At 46.7% G+C, this 24,053-nt stretch overlaps 1 protein-coding gene across 1 annotated transcript in view; it reads right to left on the reverse strand.

The window, feature by feature from the left end:
• Positions 1–24,053, reverse strand: part of Scara5 (scavenger receptor class A member 5) — a 92,073-nt gene that overhangs the window by 13,124 nt on the left and 54,896 nt on the right. Inside the window, exons 3-6 of the mRNA XM_051195501.1 lie at positions 21,632–22,306; positions 13,392–13,472; positions 11,484–11,582; positions 9,737–9,784 (exon numbers count right to left, since the gene is read on the reverse strand). Coding sequence (XP_051051458.1) covers positions 9,737–9,784; positions 11,484–11,582; positions 13,392–13,472; positions 21,632–22,306 — 903 coding nt within the window. The remainder of the gene's footprint in view (positions 1–9,736; positions 9,785–11,483; positions 11,583–13,391; positions 13,473–21,631; positions 22,307–24,053) is intronic.

The raw sequence follows: 24,053 nt of genomic DNA on the forward strand, positions 1-24,053 counted from the left end.
TGACCTATAAAGGGTCATAGATGGGCACAATGGCAATACTCAAGCTCTAGCTCTAGCCCACTCCCACTTTCAGGAGTGTCTCTCTCTTCCTTTATAACTATTTTATCACTATTCGTGGTCTATATCTTTGTTCTGGTACACAAGAATTTGGAAATCTTGGCAGGTACCCTCCGGACTCAAACCCAAGCTTTAACAAGGGGCAGCAGAAGTATTCAGCACACTGCACTTAGTGAGAAAGTAGATGCGTGAATGGGTGAGTGGGACACAGGCCACTTTTTAAGGGCTCTAAGAACAGGGTAGAGAACTAAGTAACTCAGAACCTCCCATGGCAATGCATCGGAGGGTCCCAGAGCCGGGGGAATTCTGCTTCTAAAGCAAGGGAGCAAGCCCAAGCTATGGTCAAAACAGTCCAGTCCCTTGATGTTTGTTTTTCCTGCCTTGCAGTCCCCTCTGCCAAAGCCAAACAAGAAGGAAGAAAGGAGGTTGTGGAGAGTAGAAATAAACACACAGGGTTGGGAAAATGGGCTCTGCAGTTTCTGCAGCTGTGGAGTGTGTGTGGGGGAACAGGGATAATTTGGACCATCTGCCCATTAAGAACGTTGAACTTTCATTCTCTTATAACGGAAGAACTCCTCATGCCCTGGGCTGGCCTGGAGTCCCCACCCCCTAGGCTGGGGTGACACTTCTCAACAGGAAATGTGATCCATATGGGAACATGGGAGCCATCCCTGAAGTGAAGGAAGGCATTTCTGGGGAGGCTCTCCTGAAGGGCATTGCCCGTGGGTGTGGGTGTAGAAAACACCATTTATTGGGGGAGGGTATCTGCTCTGACCCTAAAGGGGGACTTGGTGCCTCTTTAGGATGTTTTATTAAATGTCTATTAGATGGTCCGCTGTCACCACCCTCCTCCAAGGAGAGTTAAGAAAGGAAAAGACTTTGTCTAGATCACCTGAAGAAGTGGCCCCACCTAGATTTTTTTCCTGTGCTGAATTCCCCTTATGCTGAGTCTCTGGATGGAGGTCACACAGCAGATATGTCCCCCTGAGGTGCCCTGACTGCATTGCCATATAGCCATATGTGTCCATCTGCTCATCCATCCATCTTTTTCTCTTTCTTCCTTCCTTCCTTCCTTTCATCTATCATCTATCTGTGTGTGCTCTTGCCTGTGGGGACCAGAGGATGAAGTCAAATGTCTTCCTCTACTTTTCTCCATCTTATTTACATTGAGCCAGGGTCTCTCCCTGAGACCAGACTTCACCATTCAGCAGGACTAGCTTGTTACTTGCCCAGCACTAGGGTTACACATGTGTACCACCATACTGGGTCTTTTTATGTGGGTTCTGAACTCAGGTTCTCATGCTCATGTAGCAAACACTTCACCAGCAGAGCCACCTCCCTACTCCCCAGTGTTTGCCCTTTCTGTCCTCAGCTTGGTCACATGGTCTTTGGAAACTAAGTGCAAGGCTCTCTGATGCTATTCCTGGCTGCCTGGTTCCTGGTACTTGTCAATAAAGATGTGTCTAGGGGCTAGTGACAAGGTTTCATAGGTTAAGGTGCTACAAAGCTTGACAACCTGAGTTAGACCCCTGGAAGAGATCAGACTCCTTACTTACACATGTACATACAATAAATAATCTTATTTTTAAAAGATGTGTCTTGGGGCTGGAGAGGTGGCTCAGTGGCTAGGAGTACATTCTGTTCTTACAGAGGACATGGGTTTGGGTCCCAGCACCCACACAGGGTGGCTCACACCATCTATAATTCCAGCTACTGTAGCTGATGTCTCATTCTACAGACACTTACAATTGTGCACATACCAACAGCATACATACGCTTAGTTGAAAATAGTAAAACTAAACCTTAAAAAAGATGCATCTATCAAATAATAAATGAAGAGTTCACCTTGCTGTCTTGGAGCTAGGAGCTCAGACTATGGCAGTGGGAGATGGTCGAAGCCTGAAGCTTCTCACAACTACATTTGAAGGAATCTATCGGGCAGCTGTGTGGGTAGCTGAGGCTATCTACCAGGCAGCTGTGTGGGTAGCTGAGGCTATCTACCAGGCAGCTGTGTGGAAGCTGAGGCTATCTATCAGGCAGCTGTGTGGGTAGCTGAGGCTATCTACCGGGCAGCTGTGTGGGTAGCTGAGGCTATCTACCGGGCAGCTGTGTGGGTAGCTGAGGCTATCTACCAGGCAGCTGTGTGAAAGCTGAGGCTCTCCTCTCCCCTTTCATTTTGTGGACTTTCAAGAGAGTCAATAAACCTCTTCTCCCCCCCCCTCCCTAGGTTAGAAAGAAAGCCAGGAGAGCCAGGAGACAATGAAGAGTACTGATTGCTTATGTCAGCAGGCCTTGAGCCTTCCTTACTCAAGCCCTCCAGCAGGAGATGCTGACATTTGAAAGACCTCTCTGGCAAAGGATTTATGGATCTATTGTTTAACCGCCCCCCCACACCCCCCAGTGGCCACTCCTGGGGATGTTTTTCCCCCTTCCACACACTGGTTCCTACATTACTTTGGGTCTTTCCAAGTCCAGGGCTCAACACCCCCAAGTCCATATTGTAAATCCTCACCTTTGTACTAACACTGCCACCCTGGGTGAGGACATGCCCCCTCAGTAGTGTCTGCCTCTATTTGAGGGATGACACACTGGGAACTCAGTGACAAGGGTGGTCCATTTTTGTGTTGTGAAACTCAGCATGGGGCAGAGGGAGGATCATGGTGGGGACTGTGGTGTGGTGGCAAGTGGCAAGTGACTCTCCCAGGCTGAGTCAGCAAGGAAGCGAATTCACAGCCTTACCACCACAGCACCCACAAGACCTCCCTGGAGCTCTTTTCCTGCTCCTTCCTGTTTTCTGCCTACCTCTCACCGACATCCCCTTGAAGAAAAGAAGCTGGCTGCCACCCATGAGGAAGCAGGTGACCCCGAGTACCCTCTAAGGCGTCTTCCATATCCAAGGATGGGGAGGGTCACGGAGTCAGGACGTCAGTCAGTGGCAGCCCTGTCTTCCCAGCTTCATCTGCGGTGTTCTCATTTTACTCTACCACCCAGCACCACAAGGAGAGAGAGCTCAGGGTTCCAGGGGCTGCGAATCACTCATGAGTTTGTTTGAAATGCTTTCTAAACAAACAGTCCACTCACTCCTAGTTTCCATGCATATCTCAGCTTTGCTTCATCTTAAACTTTATTTGTACAAAACCCACATCAATGACCCAAACTTCAGTTCTTTAGTGGTTTCAAGGCCTTTACATTTTTTTTTTAGTTTATTTTTTTTTTAATGTGTATGTCATGTGTATGTGTAGGCTAGATGAGAGTGTTGGATCTGCTGGAGCTGGAGTTACAGGTATTGTGGGCCACTCCATGTGGGTGCTGGGATTCAAACTTGGGTCCTCTGGAAGAGCAGCAAGCTCGCTTGCTGAGCCACCTCTCCGGTACCATCAAGGCATTGCTTGCCTGACCTTTGGATCACTAAGGGTTTTCTTGCAGGGCAAATCCCAGAGAGTGGATCTCTGAATCCTAAGGGAGCTGCCTCCAGGCCCCGGGGAAGAAAGACTGATAGGCACAGAGCCATGAGGATGAGCTAGCAGCATGCTGTACCCAGAACAGTAAACTGGTTGGCTTGACTAGCAGGCATGTATACCCCCACAAGAAAAGCCGTTCAAACAGCCAGCTCTCCCAAATCCTGAATATGCCCCTGGCTGCTAACTCTTGCTTAGAACAAATGCCAAACATTCATTTGTTTATTGTTTCCTAACTGGCTGGCCTTCTCAGGCACCAGCCCTTGACTCCTGTATTCACTTAGATGTGTTTAGAATACAGATATCAGCAGTCAATGACCTCAGCACTGCTGTGTCCCCAAGGGGACTCCACTTCTTTTAGCACGGGCATCTGCATTTGTTCCTTGCTTGGGCACAGGACCCCACATTCCTGCCTCTCTTCAGCTGACCAGGGATGGCAAGAATGTTTTTCATAAGGGAGGCGCCGGCTCTGTGAGACATTTTTGCAATTGACTGAACCCAAGGAGGTCATGGGAAGCATGGGTTTCAGCCCTGGATCTAAAGTAGGGACCCTGGGAACCTATGGAGTCCATACTAACTCCAAGCAGATAAAGTAGGACATCTGGCTGGTGCCAGGAAACTTGTGATATGGGAAAAGCCAACCTGAGGTTTCAGCATGTGAACAAGCTCAGGAGAACTAGTTTTTCTCTGAGCTGCCCCGCCCCATGGTTCACACTGTTTAGAGTTTTGTGCAGTTTGCATCTCATCTTTGTTTGGATGAGGTTAGGACCTGAAAAGGACCTGGTTAAAGACAGGGCACCTCAGACCCAAGCAGGAGCTGGAGCAGAGGAGCAACCTGGACTTACGGGGGGGGGGGGACAGTTCCCAGGGCCAGAACGGCCCACCTGGTGCCTCGGGTCTTGGGAAGGAGGAAGGCCATCAGGGATGACATAGCCTCTGGTTGGAAGTTCCCCTAGTCACCTCCTCAGTGCTCACTTCTACTTGCACCCTGTGGTGGCTTTCCAAAGTCAGAGAGAGGGTCAAGGCTAAACTGACCACTGCAAAGTTCTGGGGTAGAGGTTGGGGTGGGAATTCTCACTTGTCTCCTGGACTTGGATTTTGTTTCTAATACCTTAGACTCTCATTCAGCCCATCTACAGGAGTTCCATGTACAGCTCCCTGCGTCTGAATGCCATCATTCTCCCTCCACAAGTACCCACTGGACCTCAACTTCCCATTAGTGTTTGGGTCAGAGCTCCTCTTTGACTGTCCCTACTTCTACCATAGCTCTTCTGAAGGACACCTGTACTGTTGACAAGTCTCTCTTCTCCTGCTAGATGGAAGTTCCTGGCTTGAAGACTCAGTAGACGTTTGCCAAAGGAATCGGCACCTCTTCACTCATGTGTATTCAATTCCCTTCACTCATGTGTATTTCTTTCACTCACGTGTATTCTCTTCACTGACTCACGTGTATTCTCTTCACTCACGTGTATTCTCTTCACTCATCCACGTGTATTCCCTTCACTCATGCTTTCCTTCCATCTGCATACCTACCTTCTCATCCTGATAGAAATAAGGGAGGCCAGTTCCCACTCTCTGAGGAGCCTCTCATTTTCTCCAGCTTCTACTCTTTTTCAAAGTCATTTCCACCCTGGTCTCTGTGTCCTGATCCCTGCTCTCTTTCATCTTGGTCTCCACATGCCTCATTCACAGTGTCCTTGTTATTTCTCTCTGTCATCTTGCATTTTGCTTCAAGCCAATTTTCCTGAATGAAATGTGGTATTCCCCACATATTTTCAGTTGCTAGATGTGAGCTTTAGTGTGTGTGTGTGTGTGAGAGAGAGAGAGAGAGAGAGAGAAAGAGAGAGAGAGAGAGAGAGAGAGAGAGAGAGAGAGACTGCTTTTGTCAAGGCATTACCAGACACCAGAAGGACCAGGAGAATGAATGAATTGTTGAATAACTACCCTGAATGAATGAGTGAGTAAACACTACAGATAAATGCAGATGCCTCTGTGTTCAGGGTGTCTGTCCACCTCCATTGTCAGGAAGCATGCCAAGGGTCTGAGGCAGAAGGTCTTGATTAACACATCCAGAGCCTGTCCTGCATATGTCTGAACAATGCTCAGAGACACAGAGGCAGGTAAGGACAGTCTTAGCTTGGCAAAGTGCAGACCAAACAGAGCAGATTCTTTAAAAGTAACTGAGAATTGCTGAGGAAGGAATTAGCACCTTCCACCCGAACTATGAAGGATGGACATCATGGCCCAAGAAGACCTGGGCTGATTCAGAGACGGTAGCAGAAGGCTTGGTGTGTAGACCCCAAACCAGACAGGCCTCATTCGTGTCCTGGACTTCCCTTAGGAAGAATGCCAGTGACGGCCAGGTTCCTCTCAACCCCCATTTCCCTCCTCTCTCTACCATGGGTGTAACTGTGTCTCTTATAGACCACTGTGAAAAACCAAGAAATGGATGCTTCCAGAATCTCTCTCCTACTTACCAGGGAGAGCGAATGTTAGCAGTGTCATGTAAGTGGCCCATTTTTCTTAGAACCATGGTTTCTCCTTAAATCACATTGTTGCCGAGACATTCGAGTCACACAAGGATTTTAGGTTATATGCATGGTTAACAAAGTGCCCATAAAAAAAGTGACAGTCCCATCTCTTCAGGCCTGAGATAAGTTTAGCTTTTGGTGTGACATTATTCTAAACAAAGTCTCCAAGGCCCAGGTATGGGAGGATGGGAATCTATACACTTCAAGGAGTCCCTTCCCCTTCTTTATATTAAATAGAAGTAGCAACATCTCAGCAATCATGGGGAAACTGTCTGGAATCTCCCTCCTTTGATCACTCATTCGTTCTGTGTGTGGGGTGTATGTGCACGCACCCACATAGGCACAGAGGCCAAAGGCTCTGACAGTCTCCAGTGTTTCTCCTTGAGATGGGACCTTTCCCTGAATCTGGATCTAGGCTGGCAACCACCAGGCCTCAGTGATCCTCCTGTCTCCACCCCCACAACAGTGGGTTACATGTGCACGCAGACACACTCAGCCTCTTACATGGGCCTCCATCAAGCATTCTTAGTCACTGAGTCATCCCTTGTCCATTTGAGCTCAACATTGCTGGTGTGTGTGTGTGTGTGTGTGTGTGTGTGTGTGTGTGTGTGAGAGAGAGAGAGAGAGAGAGAGAGAGTGTGTGTGTCTGTCTGTCTGTCTGGGTCCCCTTTACTTAACAACAAACAAACAAAAACCCAAAACAAAACAAAACAACAACAACAAAATAAACAAACAAAAAACCACACACACACATACTATTAAGCACTTCCCCAGTTTTCGGAACTTCCAATGATAACTACTAATACTTTCTTGGGATTTACTCACATTTAGCTGCAGTTTTTTTTTTTTCCTCATGTGAGGCCAAACTTAGGGAAAAAAATAAGCAATCTGAACTTATACACTGCTTAAAATTCATGGCCTTGGATTTAAATAAAACTTTACCCACACACACACATATATATTTATCTTGCAAACAGACTATATACCAAGGTAAAACAAATGTTTGTATTCCTTGAGATGTGCATATGAATTTTGTTTTTTCCCTGGCCAAATCTTCGAAAGCCAAGTATTTAATGGGATGATTGATGTCTAAGGCCTGAAGGAAAATAAAATTCTTTACTTCTCATCAAGAAAAACACCCAGAGATCTGGATTCCAGCCCCAGTGCAGTCAGCCATCATCTAAGCGGGTAACCTTGGAATCCCTCTCCTTCTCTGTTCTTGGTCTCAGTTGGATGACCTGCTCGGGTGGAGCTGGGAAAGAAACAGGAAGTGACCTGAAATCTAGCCAAACCCCCAGATCCCAAATCCCAGGACTCCAGATTCAATATGGGTAAACACCGGTAAGATTTTTGTTCTTAAAAAAACATCTTAACACTGGCCACAAACATGGTCCCAGGAGTTTTCTCTAATACCATGCATTGTCCACTAGCCAGTGAGAAATGTCCCCTTGATGTTGTCAAGAATATATAGTAACACTTCCTGTTGGAACCTTGGGTATTTGCAATACAGGCATTCGGTGAAGGTTTTAAGCCTGTGGCAAAGGCACCAGTTGCCAGAACTCAGCCTGAGGATCTGGCCTTGCATCACCAACTCAGAGTTTTGAGGTTATCTGGTACTGAGAACCCACACTTCCTACTCCATCTATCCCACAGTGGGACTGCCAGGCCCAGGGAATGACTAAGAAAGCCCAGTTGTAGGCACTGTGTCGTCAGAATTTCCACGCTGTTCTGAAAGATGAGCTGTGGGCCACTCATCAGAGGTTGGGTCTCATGGATATAACTAATACCTCAGGGACAGGAGGGCTATGGAAACACAGCAGGAGTCTACATATGGCTTGGCTTGGCCTGAAGCAACCTAGGAAGCTGAGGCTTTGGGAAGGCAACCCTGCTTCATCACAGATTCAGACTTCAGTTCAGAATCAAGGCAAAGGTGGTTCCAGTCTGGGCCTTCTGTCAGCATCTCTAGCACTAAGTGGGAGGGGGGACTCACTAGGAATCTTGGGGAACCCAGCCCTGCCATCCAAGACTTCACTGTCCCAAGATTGTGGCCTGACTTTTCATTCCAGATTCAGGAAAGCCAGGGCCCCAGTGTTCAGTCCCGGGACTGTAATATTGGGGAAGGTAAATGATAGTCTCCCAGTCTCACAGTTCTAGAATTCTTGTCTGTGCCCTTCCTCACACTGTGATAAAGCTTCTAGCCTGCCAAGCCCACTCACCTTCTAGTTCTATGACAGAAGGAGACCGTTTCTGGGGTCTTTGAAGAGTTTTGTACAAGCTGTGGTTAGGCTTTCTGTATGATCCCTGGACTCCAGTCTGGATGTAGTCTCCTCAAGACAGGAAAGAAACCTTCCCTTCCCTGGGAAACACATCCAGAACTGATGTCAGCCCCTGGCTGGACAGTCCATGGACTGTAAGGTTAAGTGGGTGGGCGGTGCTCTTCCCTAGCCTCTAGCCGGGGAACTTCATGCCATCCAGCTTTATCTTCCTCCTCAGCCTCATAGCCCAAGTTCTGTCCAGGATGATAGTGACCATGCTTACTCTCCTGGCTGTGACCTTCTGTGTGGGTTCTCAAGTCAGCTAAGAGAACAGTTGACAGACCGTTCCTGATGAGACCCCTCTGGTATGTGGACAGCATTTCTGATCTCACACTCAAAGGTCATCTTTCCACACAGTTCCTCCTTTCCTGTCCAACCCCACAAAGTTGTTTATTTCTCAGAGCTGAATGCCACAGTCCAGTCCTTCTTAGCCATCTCAGCAGTATTCTGTCACAAATACTCATGCTAAGCTCAGGAGGAGGCATTTGCCACCCTGTCCTTTGGGGGAGGTCTTCAGTATTATTCCAGATTGTACTTCCCCAGCACCTGTACCCCAGCCACATCCCCGACAGCAATGCCCAGAGCATAGGTACCCATGCCCTCCTGACTCAGAGCCAATCACACCATGGGCTGGGTGTTCTGTCCTTATTTGAAACTTGGCTAGAAGGCAATCTCCCTTGAGTCTACATGTAGCACTTTGGGGGAAATACACCTCATAGAAATGTGGTCCAGCTAGATCATTCAGCTTGCCACTGTTACAGGAAGGGTTTCAGCAGAGGTGCCCATTCCCACATAAAATGGCATGGTTTGCCAGAGAAAGGTCTTTAGCCCCATGGCCCCAGAAGTAGCAAAGATGGCCGAAGAGGCTCCACTTAGCCTCCCCTGAGCATTGCATGAGCTGTTTCTGCAAAGCCTGAAACTGAGTTTTATCAAACATCTCCAGTGATTTAGGAAGTTTGTCTGAGTTGGTGTATGGCAATGGAATATTAATGGCCAATGCGTCATGAGCCCTGAATCGTGCATCCAGACTCTGTCATACATGGACCAACTTGGTCAGTTCTCACCATGGCCCTAAGAGCTCAGGACTCTTATTCTCTTCACTTTATAGATGGATACATGGGCACCCAAAGGTTGTATATGGGCAGCTAGTGGTACTTCTGGGAGGAAACCTCTAGATCCATCCATACAAGCTCAGGACAACACCCCTAGGATTTGTTGGTACCTATTGCTGGGCCAGTGGCGGCTAAAAAGAAAAGAAAAAAAGGGAAGCTCTTTGATGTTCAAATCCCAGAGCATGGCTCCAGCACCTGACTCTTGACCTTATAGGGGTCCACTATATCCCCTAGCATTCAGTAACCCAGCAGAGCTCCCTTACCGTGTATCTCTCCTCTCTCTCCTTTCTCTCCTTTTGGGCCTCGCTCACCTGCAACAGAGGGAAAATGGGCATTATGAGTGGAAGCAAACCCTACTTTGCTATTAAGAAGTTATCTTTGGATTTGCTAACCCACAGCTAGGGAAACTCGCAGGCAGGAGCCAGCATCCACCAGAGGGCACTGTGGGAAAGAAAATTATGACATCTGCTCTGGCCATGCAGGGAAAGAGTAAGTCTACCTCCCCCTCTAGTCAAAGTACAAGAGCACCCCATCTGCCACACAACATCAACGGCTGCCTGGAATGGGGCAGATGGGCCATGAAACAGTTTGTCAAAATTGAAGAAATTCACACTCAAGTTCATCCCCGCAGTCACCACGTGGAAGGAGACTGACCTCCAGTTGTCTACAGAGATAGGTTATAAGTCAGGCTGTTTTTTTGTTTTGTTTTGCTTTTCCTAGTAGGGAAAACTGTAAAACAAAAGGCAGAGTTTCCAAGGACTTGTGGAATTTCCTTTCCAGGCTTGGGGTAAAAGATCAGAACTTTTCCTAGTTCCTGCTTACCCAATAAAGAAGGAGAACGTCCTGGCACTGCTCAGTGGGCATTAGAAAGGCAAGGGTGGTTCTATTTTATGGTTTTCCAGATACACATCTGCAAGACAAAGCCCAGCATATCTGCATACTTGGGGTGAAGAAAGCAAACTGCCAGGAGAGAGAGTATCTACTGTGATCCCAGGCTTGGAAAACAAAGCAAAACAAACCAACCACATACATGGTTGATCTCGTTTAGGGAAACATCCAACAGTGTGTGCTCCAAAGAGTTCAAAGTGCTCACTCTGAAGAGTGAGAGCCAAAGAAAGGACTTCCTAGTTACTGGACCCCTTGGACATGTCTGTACTATCTAGTTGTTTTTTTTAATAAGCAGGGACCTCTTTAAAAAACTATATATTTTCAAATTAGGATTACAAAAGAAAAACCCCAGTGTATTTTATCACCAGAGAGTGGAATATGATTTTCCAATGATCCATGTTCAGGAGACCTCCCAGATGCAAGGTGGGAATGATAAGCAGTATTTTTTCTTAGTTATTGTGGTAATTAATGAAATGTGGGTGGCCTATAAATAGAACATCTCTCTCTCTCTCTCTCTCACACACACACACACACATTTATCAGGTCTGCTGACATCTCATATATATATGAGACATGGTCTCTCTCTCTATGTAGCTCTGGCTGGCCTGGAACTCACTATGTAGATCAGGCTGGCCTGGAACTCACAGAGATCCACCAGCCACTGCTTTCCAAGCACTGGGATTAAAGGTGTGCATCATTGCACCTGGCCAGTCTGACAATCCTAAATGAAAAGGGAACCATAGGAATCTGACTCTGAAGTAGGTTCCCCTAAAAATGAACAAGGGGACTAGCCACAGAAAGAAGAAACAGTGTTGGCAAATAAACCTGAGAAATGAAATAAAGTTGTAAGCACCAGGGGACACATAAAGAGTCTTGCAGAAGGAGAGGAGGCTGGTGTAACTAGTGAGGAGGGGGTGATATGGGCTTGCAGTCTCGTTTTGTTCTGAGAGACTCCTGGGCTGTGACCTGTACACACACACACACACACACACACACACACACACACACACACAGCTCTGTTGGATGGCAGAGGCTGTGTGTGATCGCTGGCCCACCCACTCCAGAGCTGCTGAAGGACAGAAGGTATGTGAGGCTTCAGGGTACAGCAAACTTCAATATTACCTTTGAATCCACGCATGCCCATGGGGCCTGTGGCCCCTAGTTTCCCATCATCACCCTTGGGACCAGGCAGTCCTGGGGTACCTCTCTCTCCGGGCAGACCTGGGGTGAGAAGAGACAAGGGTGGAGCTGCAGACCCAGAACTGAAAGATCCATTCGATGCCACTGTCCGGTTTAATGATTGATGTGAACTTGGGCTTCTATAGGCTAGGCTCCCTCTTGCTTGGCATCCTGCAGGTCATCTCAGGGCATCCCCATATGTACCTTTATCACCCTTCCCTGGCCCTTCATCCTTGAAAGGCCCAGTAGTGCTATGAGTGGATGGTAGTAGTTCCAGTCCCATCCCGATACCCATAAGCATGCTAGACTTGTAAATTCCACAGACATCTTTTAGATGACTTTCTGTGTGCCAGGCATAAAGAATCTCATTTAATCCTCATGGCATGCATGAAGGTATTATTTCACTCACTACAGATAAGGAAACTGAGACTCATGGATGGTAAGGCACTTGGACACACAGCAAAGGGCTTTGGGGGCAGGATCTGAGCCTTGTTCCTTCTTACAGAAAGTTCATGATTGGTCAACATCATGTGGTACTTTAGGCTAAGGGGCTTGCTGGTCCTTAGGGAGAGGATGTTATAGGGATGGCATTAATGAGTGAGGAGGGTGAGGTAATGCCTCAACCTGTTTAAAGAAAAACAAAACAAAACACTCCCTTTCTTTCCACAAACTAAGGGCCAAAACTAGAGGACATCCACAGAACTAGTCAATGGGTGCATAGTCGCTGTGCTCTAGGTTCTTGGCCACCAGACCTGGTGGCTACAGCCTGCACTGAAGGCACCATGGTGAGCCAGAATCAACAAACACTTTTATGGAGCAAGAGCCCAAGGCCCCCCAAGAGTCCTGACCCAAGTCTAGTCATAGCTGCAGAACACAGCTCTCATAATCAGCTGCCTAATTGTTCTTTCCTGCTTGGAGAGCAAGCTGGTTTTCCTTGAGCTTTTTTCCACAGCAAAAGAAAACCTATCTCCCAGCCATTACCCTGGGGCTAATATCAAATGACTGGGAAAGGACAATGGCCTCCCAAGGGTGTGAGGACGTCAAAGAAATTGGTGGAATGTCTTTCTTTCCTTCTTGACATGATGCATCTGTTCCCAGAGTCTAAGAGTCCTGTGGCATCTGAGCTCTGTGCCTAATGCAAGATGTGCCCAAAGCTCCTCGCCCTATGATTCATCCGGCAGGAAAAGTGGCTCCACTGTCCTGAGAGCCTCAAGGCATCCTCAGCCATGGCGCTGAGGACAGAATGGAGATCAGGCTGGAGAGATCCCCCTCATGCCCTGTCTTCTCTCCTCTGTCTGAAATGTACCTAGAGATATGGCAGGGATAATTCCTAAAATAAATCACCAGAACTTTCCTCATGAGGCTTTCTTATCCTTGCATGACTTTGAAGCCTCTTCACTCATAGGAATGTTACATGCCACACAGGCCACACAGGCTCAGAAATGGGCATACTCCCATGTTTGATAGGGGCCCTGATAAGAAACGTCTAAGACTATGAGCCGAGGAAGAATATAATCTTCTAGAAGGTCCTAAATCCCCCCCCCTCCTGCCACCAGCCATGGGGAATCGGACATCAGGAAGTGAGATGGGGCAGGGGAATGTCAGGCTCCTAGAATCATAGAACACTTGATTCTTATGTGGGCAGTGGCGTAGGGGACCTGGGGATTCTTGTGTGTTCTTCCCTTAAGATCCTGCTACTTCTTAGGGAAAAGTACTTGGCCCATTCTATGTTGGTTGACATCTTCTTAGTCACCCAATGGAAGAACAATGGAAGTCTGTTATCTCTAAGAAGAGAGGGTCAGGGATGGACTTGAAACACTTCTCCAGGTTCCTCCTAGGGTGCGCCATTACCTCGAAGTCCCGGGAATCCAGGAGTACCTGGCTTTCCCTCCTTCCCTTCATTGCCTTGGTCACCTTTGGGTCCTGGTGGCCCTGAAAGATGATAACAACAAGATTAGTGGGTTGGAAAGCCAGGATATCAGTGCAGAAAGCAAACAGCCTCCCTCTGGGATGAGAGGAAGATCCAGAATTCTTCTTTGGAAGCACATAAATGCCAGTTACTCAGTTTTGGGGGACACCAGGGGAGGTTCTGTGAAGCCTCAAGAAACAGACGCTAGCTAAGTAAGAAGGGTAGAGGGCATTCAGGGCTATTACTGCCCCTCTCAAATCCATATGTTGAAGTTCTTACCCCCAAGGTTATGGTTTGGAAAGGCGGGGCTTTAGGAGGAGACTGGGTTTATGTGAGATTATGAGGATGGGCCCTTCTCAATGGGATTAGTGGCTTCATATAATGAGGAAGGTCGGGTATGGTAGAGCACCTCTTTAGCCCTAGCACTATCTCAGGAGGCAGATGTGGGAGGATAGTGAGCTTAAGGGCCAGCCTCGGCTACATCATAAACCTCCCACCTCCTGTCTGACACCTTTGAGCTTGGCACTAGCACCTGTGTATGCCTTTTCTCTACCTTCATTCCTGTCCCCTTCTGCCCCACCTCCTCTGCCAGACCAGAATACAATAACCAGGAAAGGAAGCCCTCAACTGAACCCAACTATGCTAGTACCCTGAACTCAGCCTTCCAGCTTGCAGAACCGGAAGGAAAGAAATGCCCGTGGTCTAAGCCCCTCAGCCTCCATTTCAGTGGTGTGAGCTAAAACAAGGCAGAGAGAAAAGGGAGAGCGCGGGGAGAGGAAGCAATCCCTGTAGGAACTTCAGGCAAAGATGATGCAGCCATGGTGAAATTATCAGCAGGGGCTCAGTGGGCTGGGAAGGTGGGGGTATTGGAGGCCTAGATGCTGGACTTGACCCTGACAGCGGCTAGAAGCCTTCGTTCGAAAGGGCTGTTGGGAGAGCCACATCAGGTCTGCATGCAAGGAAGGGAGGGAGATGGCTGGGCTGTGTGTGACAGAGGGCTGGAACAGGAGGAGGGTGAGAGGCAGGAAGACAGAAGCTATGGTCCATTCAGGTGGAAGAGCCCTGGGTTAGGAAAGTGGCCATCACAGACTTGGGGAGATGGCTAAGTTGTTTAGAAAGCAGGACAGCTTTTGGCTTCCCCTGGGGTAGCAGGGGAGGAGGCCAGGATAAGCTCAAGTTTCCAGCTGGGCACCTGGGTGGAGGATAAGTTTCTAATTGCTTGTGAGTAGGGCTTCCTTCCAGGAGAAGCTGCAGCGTGGCAGAGATTCAAGTATACATGACTGAATCCAGTCTCTATGCCTATGCCATGTGTTGAAGTTACTTGTCTGAGACCACACATGCAGCCAGCCAGTGAAGGGGCCACGATCTCTGTCCAGGTCTGCCTGGCACTTATACTTTCTGCCATCCATGAGGCCACACATTTCACCCGTCCCACCTTCCTGCCCCTCATTCTGGCACCTGCTGTTCCCAAGCTGGTGAGCTCAGAAACCCTCCCTGTTAACTTCATATGTCCATGAGCTGGGGATGCTTCTTATCACTCTGCTCGTGACCTTCCTCGGCTCCATAGTTCCTGCTGGTATGGGCCCACGCTGGAGAAGCAGACCTGGGGTATTTGGATGCAGCTCTCACACAGCCTTGTCCTGTCTTCTTTCTTTTCTATTTCCCAATGGCATCCTGAGTACCTGACCCTGCTTGCGAACCCAGGCTGCAAGCACCTACCTCTTGCTCTACTGGCTGAATAGTACTCCCAACTCATCCATCTCCAGAACCTCCTCAATGTCCCGTTCTTAGGACATTGGGTTTCTACAGATGTGATTAGTTAAGCTTCACAGTGGAGTGGGGTGGACCCTATTCTTGGGACAGGAGACCTGTAAATTGACAGAGGCACAGGACAATGGAAGCAGAGGTGGGAACAAGGCATCTGCAGACCAAGATTGGCCCAGCCATCAGAAGTTCAGAAGACACAGGAAGGAGCCTCCCTCTAAGTGTCAGAGTGACGGGATCCTATTGATGCCTCCGTTAAAGGTTTGCAATCTCCAGACAATAAACTGTTATTTTTAGCCCCAGTCTGTGGTGTTCTCTCAGGAAACCAAAACATGTAGGCTCACAGCAGACCAGTGTCTTGCACAATCAATATTAGACAAATGAATGAGTATATGAGATCACAGGGTGTTGATACATACAAAACAACCAGGCTGCCAAGATCGAGATGTACTGATACATTCCAAAAGTTGGCACCGTCTTCAGACCTTAACCAAAGTTGACAGCTATTTAACAACTCAATGGCACAAGAGCAAGGAAAAAGTAGCCAACACTTTTTAAATTCACGAGTTACATAAAGCATTTAGGGAAAGCTGGAGTTTTTAGGCATCATCTTATTTTTGATCCCAATTTTTAGATAACAGGATCAAGACATGAAACCTGTTTTATTAAGGATTGCACAGCTAACGAAAGGCAGAGCTAAGATGCAGATGAGTCCATCACCCCCACCCTGTACCCCATTCCCATCTGGAATCCAGAAGTTCCCCCTCCAGGTCAACTCAGCAGCTAAGGAAACCTAGCACAGACCTCTGCTGATAAATCCCACCCACCCCATACACTTCACCCCGTTTCCCTCTTCAATTCTTCTGCCAGGGCCCAGGGCTCCAAATGTCAACCCACAGCTGGCATTCTGAGGTGACCTTGGGGCAGTATATGTGGTTACAGCCTCAGTTGTGGCTAGCCTTGCCAATGTGCCTTTTTACTTCTCAGATTTTTATAGTCACGTGTTTTTATTTACTTTTTCTGAGGTAGATCACAGTGTGGAGGGGGTTGGGACACGTTCTGCCTACCATCTGAGCCCACATGGACCCAGCCACTGATTGCTCTGCCTCAGTTTCCCAAAGCTACAGGGCCCTGAGGCATCCACTCTTTCTACAACATAAGAGCACAGGATGTCTCCTTCCTCAATCAAAACATTCTGACCTAAGAAAAGAACAGGGCAGAGACTGCCAGCTCCATTCCATAGCCAAGAGAACAGCATCTCTAAGAAGCTGCTACCTACCTTCTCACAGTATCCTGCATTCACTTTGAGGAAGGTAAGAGGACAGAGGGTCATATAACCCACCCAGGACCTATACACATACCCCAGTCCTTCTAGGGCAGAAATACTTGTTTTACAAGTTCACAGCAATGGTCCACGTCTATTAATTGGAAGCCAGAGTCCCCTTGGCTGACCTAGAGTCCAGCCCCAACTCTTTAACTCCCCACACTGAGGAGGACTCCCTCCTCCACCCACTAGACGGCGTTTTCTCTAGAAAATAAAGCAGCTGCCAGATGAACTGCTTTGAAAACTTGTTTTCATTAATCAAGAGGTGTGCTTTCTACATCTGGCTTGACATTTGACTTGGATAAGTCATTTCCCCTCTAGGGGCCTTGTGGCTCTCCACCGTGATGTAGGAGGATTAGACCAGATGATTTTAGAGTCCAATTCCCATCCCAAAGAATTTAGAAGGGTTGCATTTCAGCTATCTGTGTATGGATGGGTGGCCTGCCGCAAGGCTTGCTGCACCAATATCGTCTTCTGGCATAGCTCCCCTCTCTGATTTTCCTTCTTTCCCCAGGAATAACATTCTCTCTCTCTCTCTCTCTCTCTCTCTCTCTCTCTCTCTCTCTCTCTCTCTCTCTGATAACCTAAGTTCTCTGTGCCTTTAAATCCCACAGACAGATTTTGTAAGACCTCATTGTGTCCATGAAAGATGAACTGGAATAAAAATCTGTAGAACACTGCACAGCAAAGTGAGAAAATGAAAACCATTTGGGGCAAGCTCAAGGATAATGTAAAGGCACTCTGAAAAACACATGCACTTGAGTATTTGTGGATTCTGAGCCAGAAGAGAGCAAAGGGGAAGGTATTGTATATGTGCCTGTCTGCATGTGTGCATATGTGTGAGTTATGCATGTAGGTGTCTATGTGTATATCTGTGTACCATTACTTATGCATTTACATATGTGTGTTTGTTCATATGTGGACATGTGAATTGTATGCAGGTGTTTGTGCATATGAACATGTATATGCTCCTGAGTTATGCATGGAAGTGTCTATATATGTGCTTGTGCATGCATATACCTTTGTATGTACATGTCTGTGTATGTACGTATAAACACTTGCAAACTATCTGTGCAGGTACTTGTGTTTATGAATGTGTCTGTGCATGTGAGTTATACATTCAAGTGTATTTATGTGTTTATAAATGTATGTATAAGCATGTATGTATATGTGTAGATGTGTGTTTAGAGGGGAATTAGATAGAATTGTGACAGGAAGGCCACTCCAATAGCAGTATAGAAAAACAAGGAAGCATACAAGAACACTATGGATATGCACTGTTGAAGGTCTCCAGGGTGATTATAGCCTCCTGTGCTCACTGTGGAAGTTCAGAAAAGGGACTGTGATGGGAGATGTCATTCTATAAATGTTTCTCTTACTGATTAATGAATAAAGCCCTGCTAGCCAATAGGAAAGCAAGATAAGTGGGACTAGGAGACAAGGAGGTTTTGGGGAGAGGGAGGAGGAGTTTTAACATGTAGGACCAACAGGGTAGAACTTCGGATCCTCTCTCCAGTAAGTTCAGACCACATGGAGACACTTAGATTGATAGAAATTGGTTAATATTTAAGACAGAGGTAGCCAATATGTAATGCTAATAATAGGCTAACAGCTTTATATCTAATACAGTGTCTCAGTGTGTTATTTGGGGCTCGCGCGGCTCTAGGACCAGGCCGGCTAGAAAACATGCTCGTAACAAAATGGCGCTGCAACATGGACCCGAGAACTTTCACTTAAAACTTAACAAAAGCTTAAAAAGGGGGGTTTAGAAACAAAAGAACAGAGACAAACAAGGTTTCTTGGAAGCAGCATTTTTCTCGGTTGGACTCTGTTTTGCTAGAGACAAACAGAAGTTTGAGTGGCTCCTTTAAGGGAGGTCTCCTGACTCATAATAAGCAGCAAAAAAACCTCACAGCTAACAATTCAATGGTGTGTATGAACAGCTGGAGAGAGTAACTGGGACATTGGTGGCACACGCCTTTAATTACAGCACTCGGGAGGCAGAGGCAAACAGATCTCTGTGATTTCAAAGCGAACCTGGTATACAGAGTTAATTCCAGGACAGGCAAAAGTTACACAGAGAGAAATAGAGTGATAAAAAGCCATGTGAAGATGGAAAGCACACAAAGAATCTGGATACTGTATGTGATGATGTTGTCTTTAAATTGCTCAGTTACTAAGGAAGGAATAATTGTTACAATACATTTGATTATCGATGCTGCGAAATTAATCCAATTTATATATTTAAAAAATGCTTTGACTTCAAAATTTAAGTTTAAGGACAGGTTACTGGGGAAAAGAATTTCTATTTTTGTTTCCACAGGCTATGGCTTTCTTCCAGACTAACATGGTATGATCAAGCCAGACCCCCTGAAACAGCGTCCCAGGTGATCCAGCATTCAAGACAATTGGGACAAGGCAGCCTTGCAGACTAGAGCTAGGATTTCTGTGTTCTTAGGATCTTCATGACAGTGCCCCCTACCAGCAGGAAGCAGTTTGAAAAGAATGACACCCAAATTCCCAAATATTGTTTATAAATGTTTGTTTTCATTTAAATGGGCTTGGTTATAAATGGTTAATGACCACAACCAATCTCTTTAAAGGTAAAAAGGGGATTATGGTATAGATATAAATACTTTGTTTTGGAATGGATTTTCATTTATTGATAACAAATTTAAGGTCAATTTTGTGATATGATATTTCTCTTGTTTAGGTATTGTGTTTATATAGCTCATTTAGAAATGTAATGTATACTTTAGTACAGATTATAGATAGTTACCTATAATAGTCAAAACTTATAGTTAAGTTAGTTAGGATTTCTGGATATACAGAGATGTATTTGAGATGAATCGACATTCTTCAAACCTTTCAAAGACCTACTCAGTATGGCATTTAAAATGGTTTAGGGTTTTTCTTGACAGTGAGGCACAACTGCTCCTGGCAACACCACCTGTGTCAGAAAGGAAGGTGGACATCAAAGAAACTCGTTATGGAGTTTGCCTCCAATATGACAAGACTAGCCATTTGGGCAAGATACTGCTCTTGTCTGAACTGTTTGACTTTAAGCTGTATAAACTGGACATGCAGGACCCATAGGAAAGTGACTGCTGAAACAAGATGGACATTGCTACAGGGTTACTGCTTCATGGAAGAGATTGCCAGACATTCTATGGGACACAGAGAAAAATTACTGACAAACTGCCAATACAGATGGACAATTTAAAGTTTCCTGCTTTGCTGAAGAGTCTGCCAGACATGCCAAGGCCTATGGGCTGAAGAGAAACATTACAGAAGAACTTCAGGTGACTGACCAGGTGAGTGGTCTCTGTCATTTCTAGAATTTATATATTATCTTTCTGTAGTCTTTGATGGAGTTGAAGACAAATATTTATGGTTATAGTTTTCCTTAGTTAGGATTAAAAACTTTAGACTCACAAAGATAGGATAAATGATGTAATATTTTCTTTAAATCTTGCTAAATGTTAACAAACTAAATATTGTTAACTGTGGTTCTTATTTGATAACTATTTTGTTATATATTTTGCTATGTTAGGGTTAAAACCCTTCTTTTTATTTTAGAAAAAAAAAGAGGAGATGATGGGAGATGTTGTTCTGTAAATGTATTTCTCTTATTGGTTAATGAATAAAGCACTGTTGGCCAATAGGAAAGCAAGATAGGCGGGACTAGGAGACAAGGAGGTTTTGGGAGGAGGACGGAGAGAATAGAACGCAGTGTCCTCTCTCCAGTAAGGTAAGACCATGTGGAAATACTTAGATTAATAGAATTGGGTTAATATTTAAGGCAGAGCTAGCCGATAAGAAACTAATAACTGGCCAACAGCATTATATCTAATACAGCGTCTCTGTGTGTTATTGGCGTGGTTCTGGGACCAGGCTCGTGGGAAAACATGTTCGTAACAGGACTGCAGCATGATGATGAGAACACACAAGCCCGAAAATGAAATGGAGCGATAGAGATGGTTCTATCTACCTCTGTATGGGAATGGAAGACAGACAGGACCAAAGGGAATACTCCAGAGAGAACACCAGGGTCACAGGAACATGGGCTCACAAAGGCCAGAATCCACACTTGGCTCCACTCTCACCTCACCCTGAAACCTGGGCAGACTGCTTAAGCTTCCTGGGTCTCAGTGCCCATGCCAACACAAGGGGACAGTGACACATCTCTAGATGCTGTGTGGTGTGCCCTTGGTACACCCACATGCACCAGGTGGACTCAAGAGGACAATTTCAGTAGTGTTGACGTCCATAGTAATCAGGATTTCATGAAATCCACAGCCATGAGAAGAGAGATGCTGGTTTATCAGAAAAGAGCACAATTGGGTCTATAGGCTGAAAGTTATTGGATTTGCTGGCTGGTTTTATGTCAGTTCGACACAAGCTAGAATCATAGGAGAGAAGGAAGTCTCAACTGAGAAAAATGCCTCGGTAAGATCAAACTGTAGGCAAGCCTGTGGGGCTTATGGGTGGTGCAATCCCAGTGATGGTGGTTTGGGATTCTATAGGAAAATAGGCTAAGCAAGTCATGGAGAGCAAGCTAATAAGCAGTACCCCTCCATAGTCTCTTCATCAACTACTGTCTCCAGGCTCATGCTCCGTTTAAGTGTTTGCCCCGACTTCCTCCAATAATTGACTATGACATGGAAGTGTAGACTCCCCCAATTTGTTTTTGGCCATGATGTTTCATCACAGCTGTAGTTACCCATTCATTAATAACTTCATTCATTCATATACAGGTTCTACTTATATAGAGCAGTCTGGCCTTCATCTGTTGATCTTCCCACCTCCCTCTCCTGAGTGCACACAACCGGTTGTATTTGGAAAACAAATCAAATGTACTCTACCTGAACAAACCTATTTTTCTAACTGCCTAGTAGGCTGGGTTCAAGTGTGGAATTTTGCAATCCTTGGAGCTCCACTTGTTTGGGCAGAACATTCTAGACTCATACAGTGTAAGACTTAAAAGTGAAGATGAGAGTTTAAACTGTCACTCTGGGATGGGTCCTTGACATGAGCTTTGGAGGGGAAGGGCAAGCAGGGGGCACTATAGACTGGGTTAGGTCACTCATGTACCTTTGGCAAGGGTGATGTTCCTCAAGGCAATGGAATGTTCCCAGTCCTTGAGACGCAAGTCCTCGGTAACCACATTGAGCATGGCCAGCTCCTGCTTAAGTTGCATTTCCATGTCCATGTGCACCAGCCTCATTCGGCGCGTGTCCGCGCTGGTATTGCTCACCAGAACCTGCAGGTCCTGCAGCCGTGTGCTGTGTAGGGCCACATCATAGGACAGGCTTTGGTTGAGGCCACGCAGTGCGCCACCCACATCGGCCAGCTCCTCACTCAGAACGCCCACCCTGCGCGCCAGCCCGTCCAGCAGGCCCTTGTGCTGCTGCAGCAGCAGCTGGCTGCGATTGCTCTCCACCTGCAGCTGGTAGAGTTCCAGCTGTGCCGAGTCACTCTGTTGTCCTGTGCGGTCACGCAGCAGAGCCACTGCCTGCTCTGTCTGTGCCGCCTGTGCGTGCAGCCCCCACAGTGTACCCTCCAGCCGCTGCACCAAGCCTGCCAGAGCCAACAGCGAGTCTGTCTGGTTCTGCAGCGCATCTTGAACCTTCCACACTTGTTCCGTCATGTCTGCCTGCAGCGGAGCCTGCAGCAGCCGCAGCTGCATGTCCCGGAAGCTCTCATTCAGCTGGTTCACATTCCGCGTCAGAGTCTTTAAGTCATCTGGGGAGCTTCGAGGCCTGGACACTGTGGAGGAGGCGAGAAATGAAAAGGGTTGGGCAGGGAGGTCCAGATAACAACAGGCAGGCCTATGGCATACAGTAGGTGATTAATAAGGCGAATGAAAGGGAGGGACGGCAGATATTGAGAGCCTCAGTAGATCTCCAGCACTGTGCTAATAGTGGTCCCTAACCCTGCCAGTATAATCACTTGTGATATTGTTGACACCAGGCAGGAACTTTAAAAGATCCCCAGTAATTCTAAGTTGGAGCCTAATTTGTACATTGCTGCACAAATACACATATCATGTGTTAGTTGTTCCATAGAAAATGGCTGGGTTCTTTCCATTAAATAGATGTTAGATATGGACAGTTTTGTGGAATTCAAATTAAGATATTGGTTATTTTCTCCAAAGCTCAGGGAATATCCTGGAAGAAGGGATGGAAAGAATATAAGTACAAGAGGAAGGGCTGTGTCACATGGATGCCTTCCAAGTATGGCAGGGTCTTTGTACTCGCAAATTTACAAAACCCACACAAGATAGACCTGTCAACATTCTGTCCTACAGGAGAAAGGGGTTCATGAGGCTCCATCCTCCTTGAAGAGTTATTGGCAGTTAATGGTTGCTGGAGAGAAGGGAGATGTTTTCCTAAGTTATGTGGCCTATGGTTAGCTGTCCATGCTCCTCTAAATACTGCTCACCCATGTTCCTGTAAGTAACTCTAATTCTGCTTGGGCACACACACACACACACACACACACACACACACACACACACACACACACACTGAAAGGGTGTTTGTGTGTTATGATCCCTTCCACCTCAGGAAGTAGGTACCAGCAATCATCTAAAGCCCTCCCCACTCATCTATGGAAATGTAATAACCTAGTTGCCAGTGATCACAGCAGGGCAGTGTGTCTGCATGTCCCACCCACATGGGGCGAGGCACTGAGACAGGGCAGGTGGAGAACACAGATCCCAACACTTCATAAGTCTCTGCTCAGGACACCCCAGAGCTCGGGAAACCCTCACTTCACTAGAGGTAGGAAGGCCACAGTGAGGTGTGAGCATTCTGCTTCTGACATTGTGATTGGGAGTGACTGGGAGAGAGAGTGCCAACCCCTTGGCTGAAGTCACAGGAGTGGTTTAAGGCCACATTTGCCCACAGACCAGGCGGTGAGGTAAGTGACTCCTTCTCCTTTATCCGCAGCCCACTGGTTCTCAGGCCCCTGGAAGCCTCAGGCCCTGCCTATCCAGCCCTCCTCAGAACCATCCAGCTCTGACTCCCTCTGAACAGACAATGTGCTGAGACTGTATTCATGCAGGAACAATTGACAATCAGCTTCCTTGAGGGGCTGTGTGTGTCCTTGATCATTGCACAAGTAATTTAACCATAAATCCAAATTAAGAAAAAAAATTCCTCCCTAAACCCACACCCTCCATTAAGTCAGTGTTTTGTTTTGTTCCTTCCTCAGATCCACCCATTTGCATATCTAGGTTTTACAATGTCGTTTTTTAGGGTGCTGTTCCACCTAATATTATTAGTATAATGATCTCATGAGAATTTTGCCATCCTTGACCTGATCTTATAATTTCAGTGACTGAAAAGACTCCCACAAGGGAACCCCTAGAAAAAAGCAAACTTTCTTCTCTGATTCTCAGCAAAAGAGGAGAAAATGATACATGATGCCAAGGAGTCTTCCTCCCCACACCAACCAAGCAAAAGATTCTGCCGAGATACCAGTTGCATGTCTTCTAATTACTTCTGACTAT

The sequence above is a fragment of the Phodopus roborovskii genome, unplaced genomic scaffold (genome assembly GCF_943737965.1).
Source record: "Phodopus roborovskii unplaced genomic scaffold, PHOROB, whole genome shotgun sequence".
Taxonomy (NCBI): domain Eukaryota; kingdom Metazoa; phylum Chordata; class Mammalia; order Rodentia; family Cricetidae; genus Phodopus; species Phodopus roborovskii.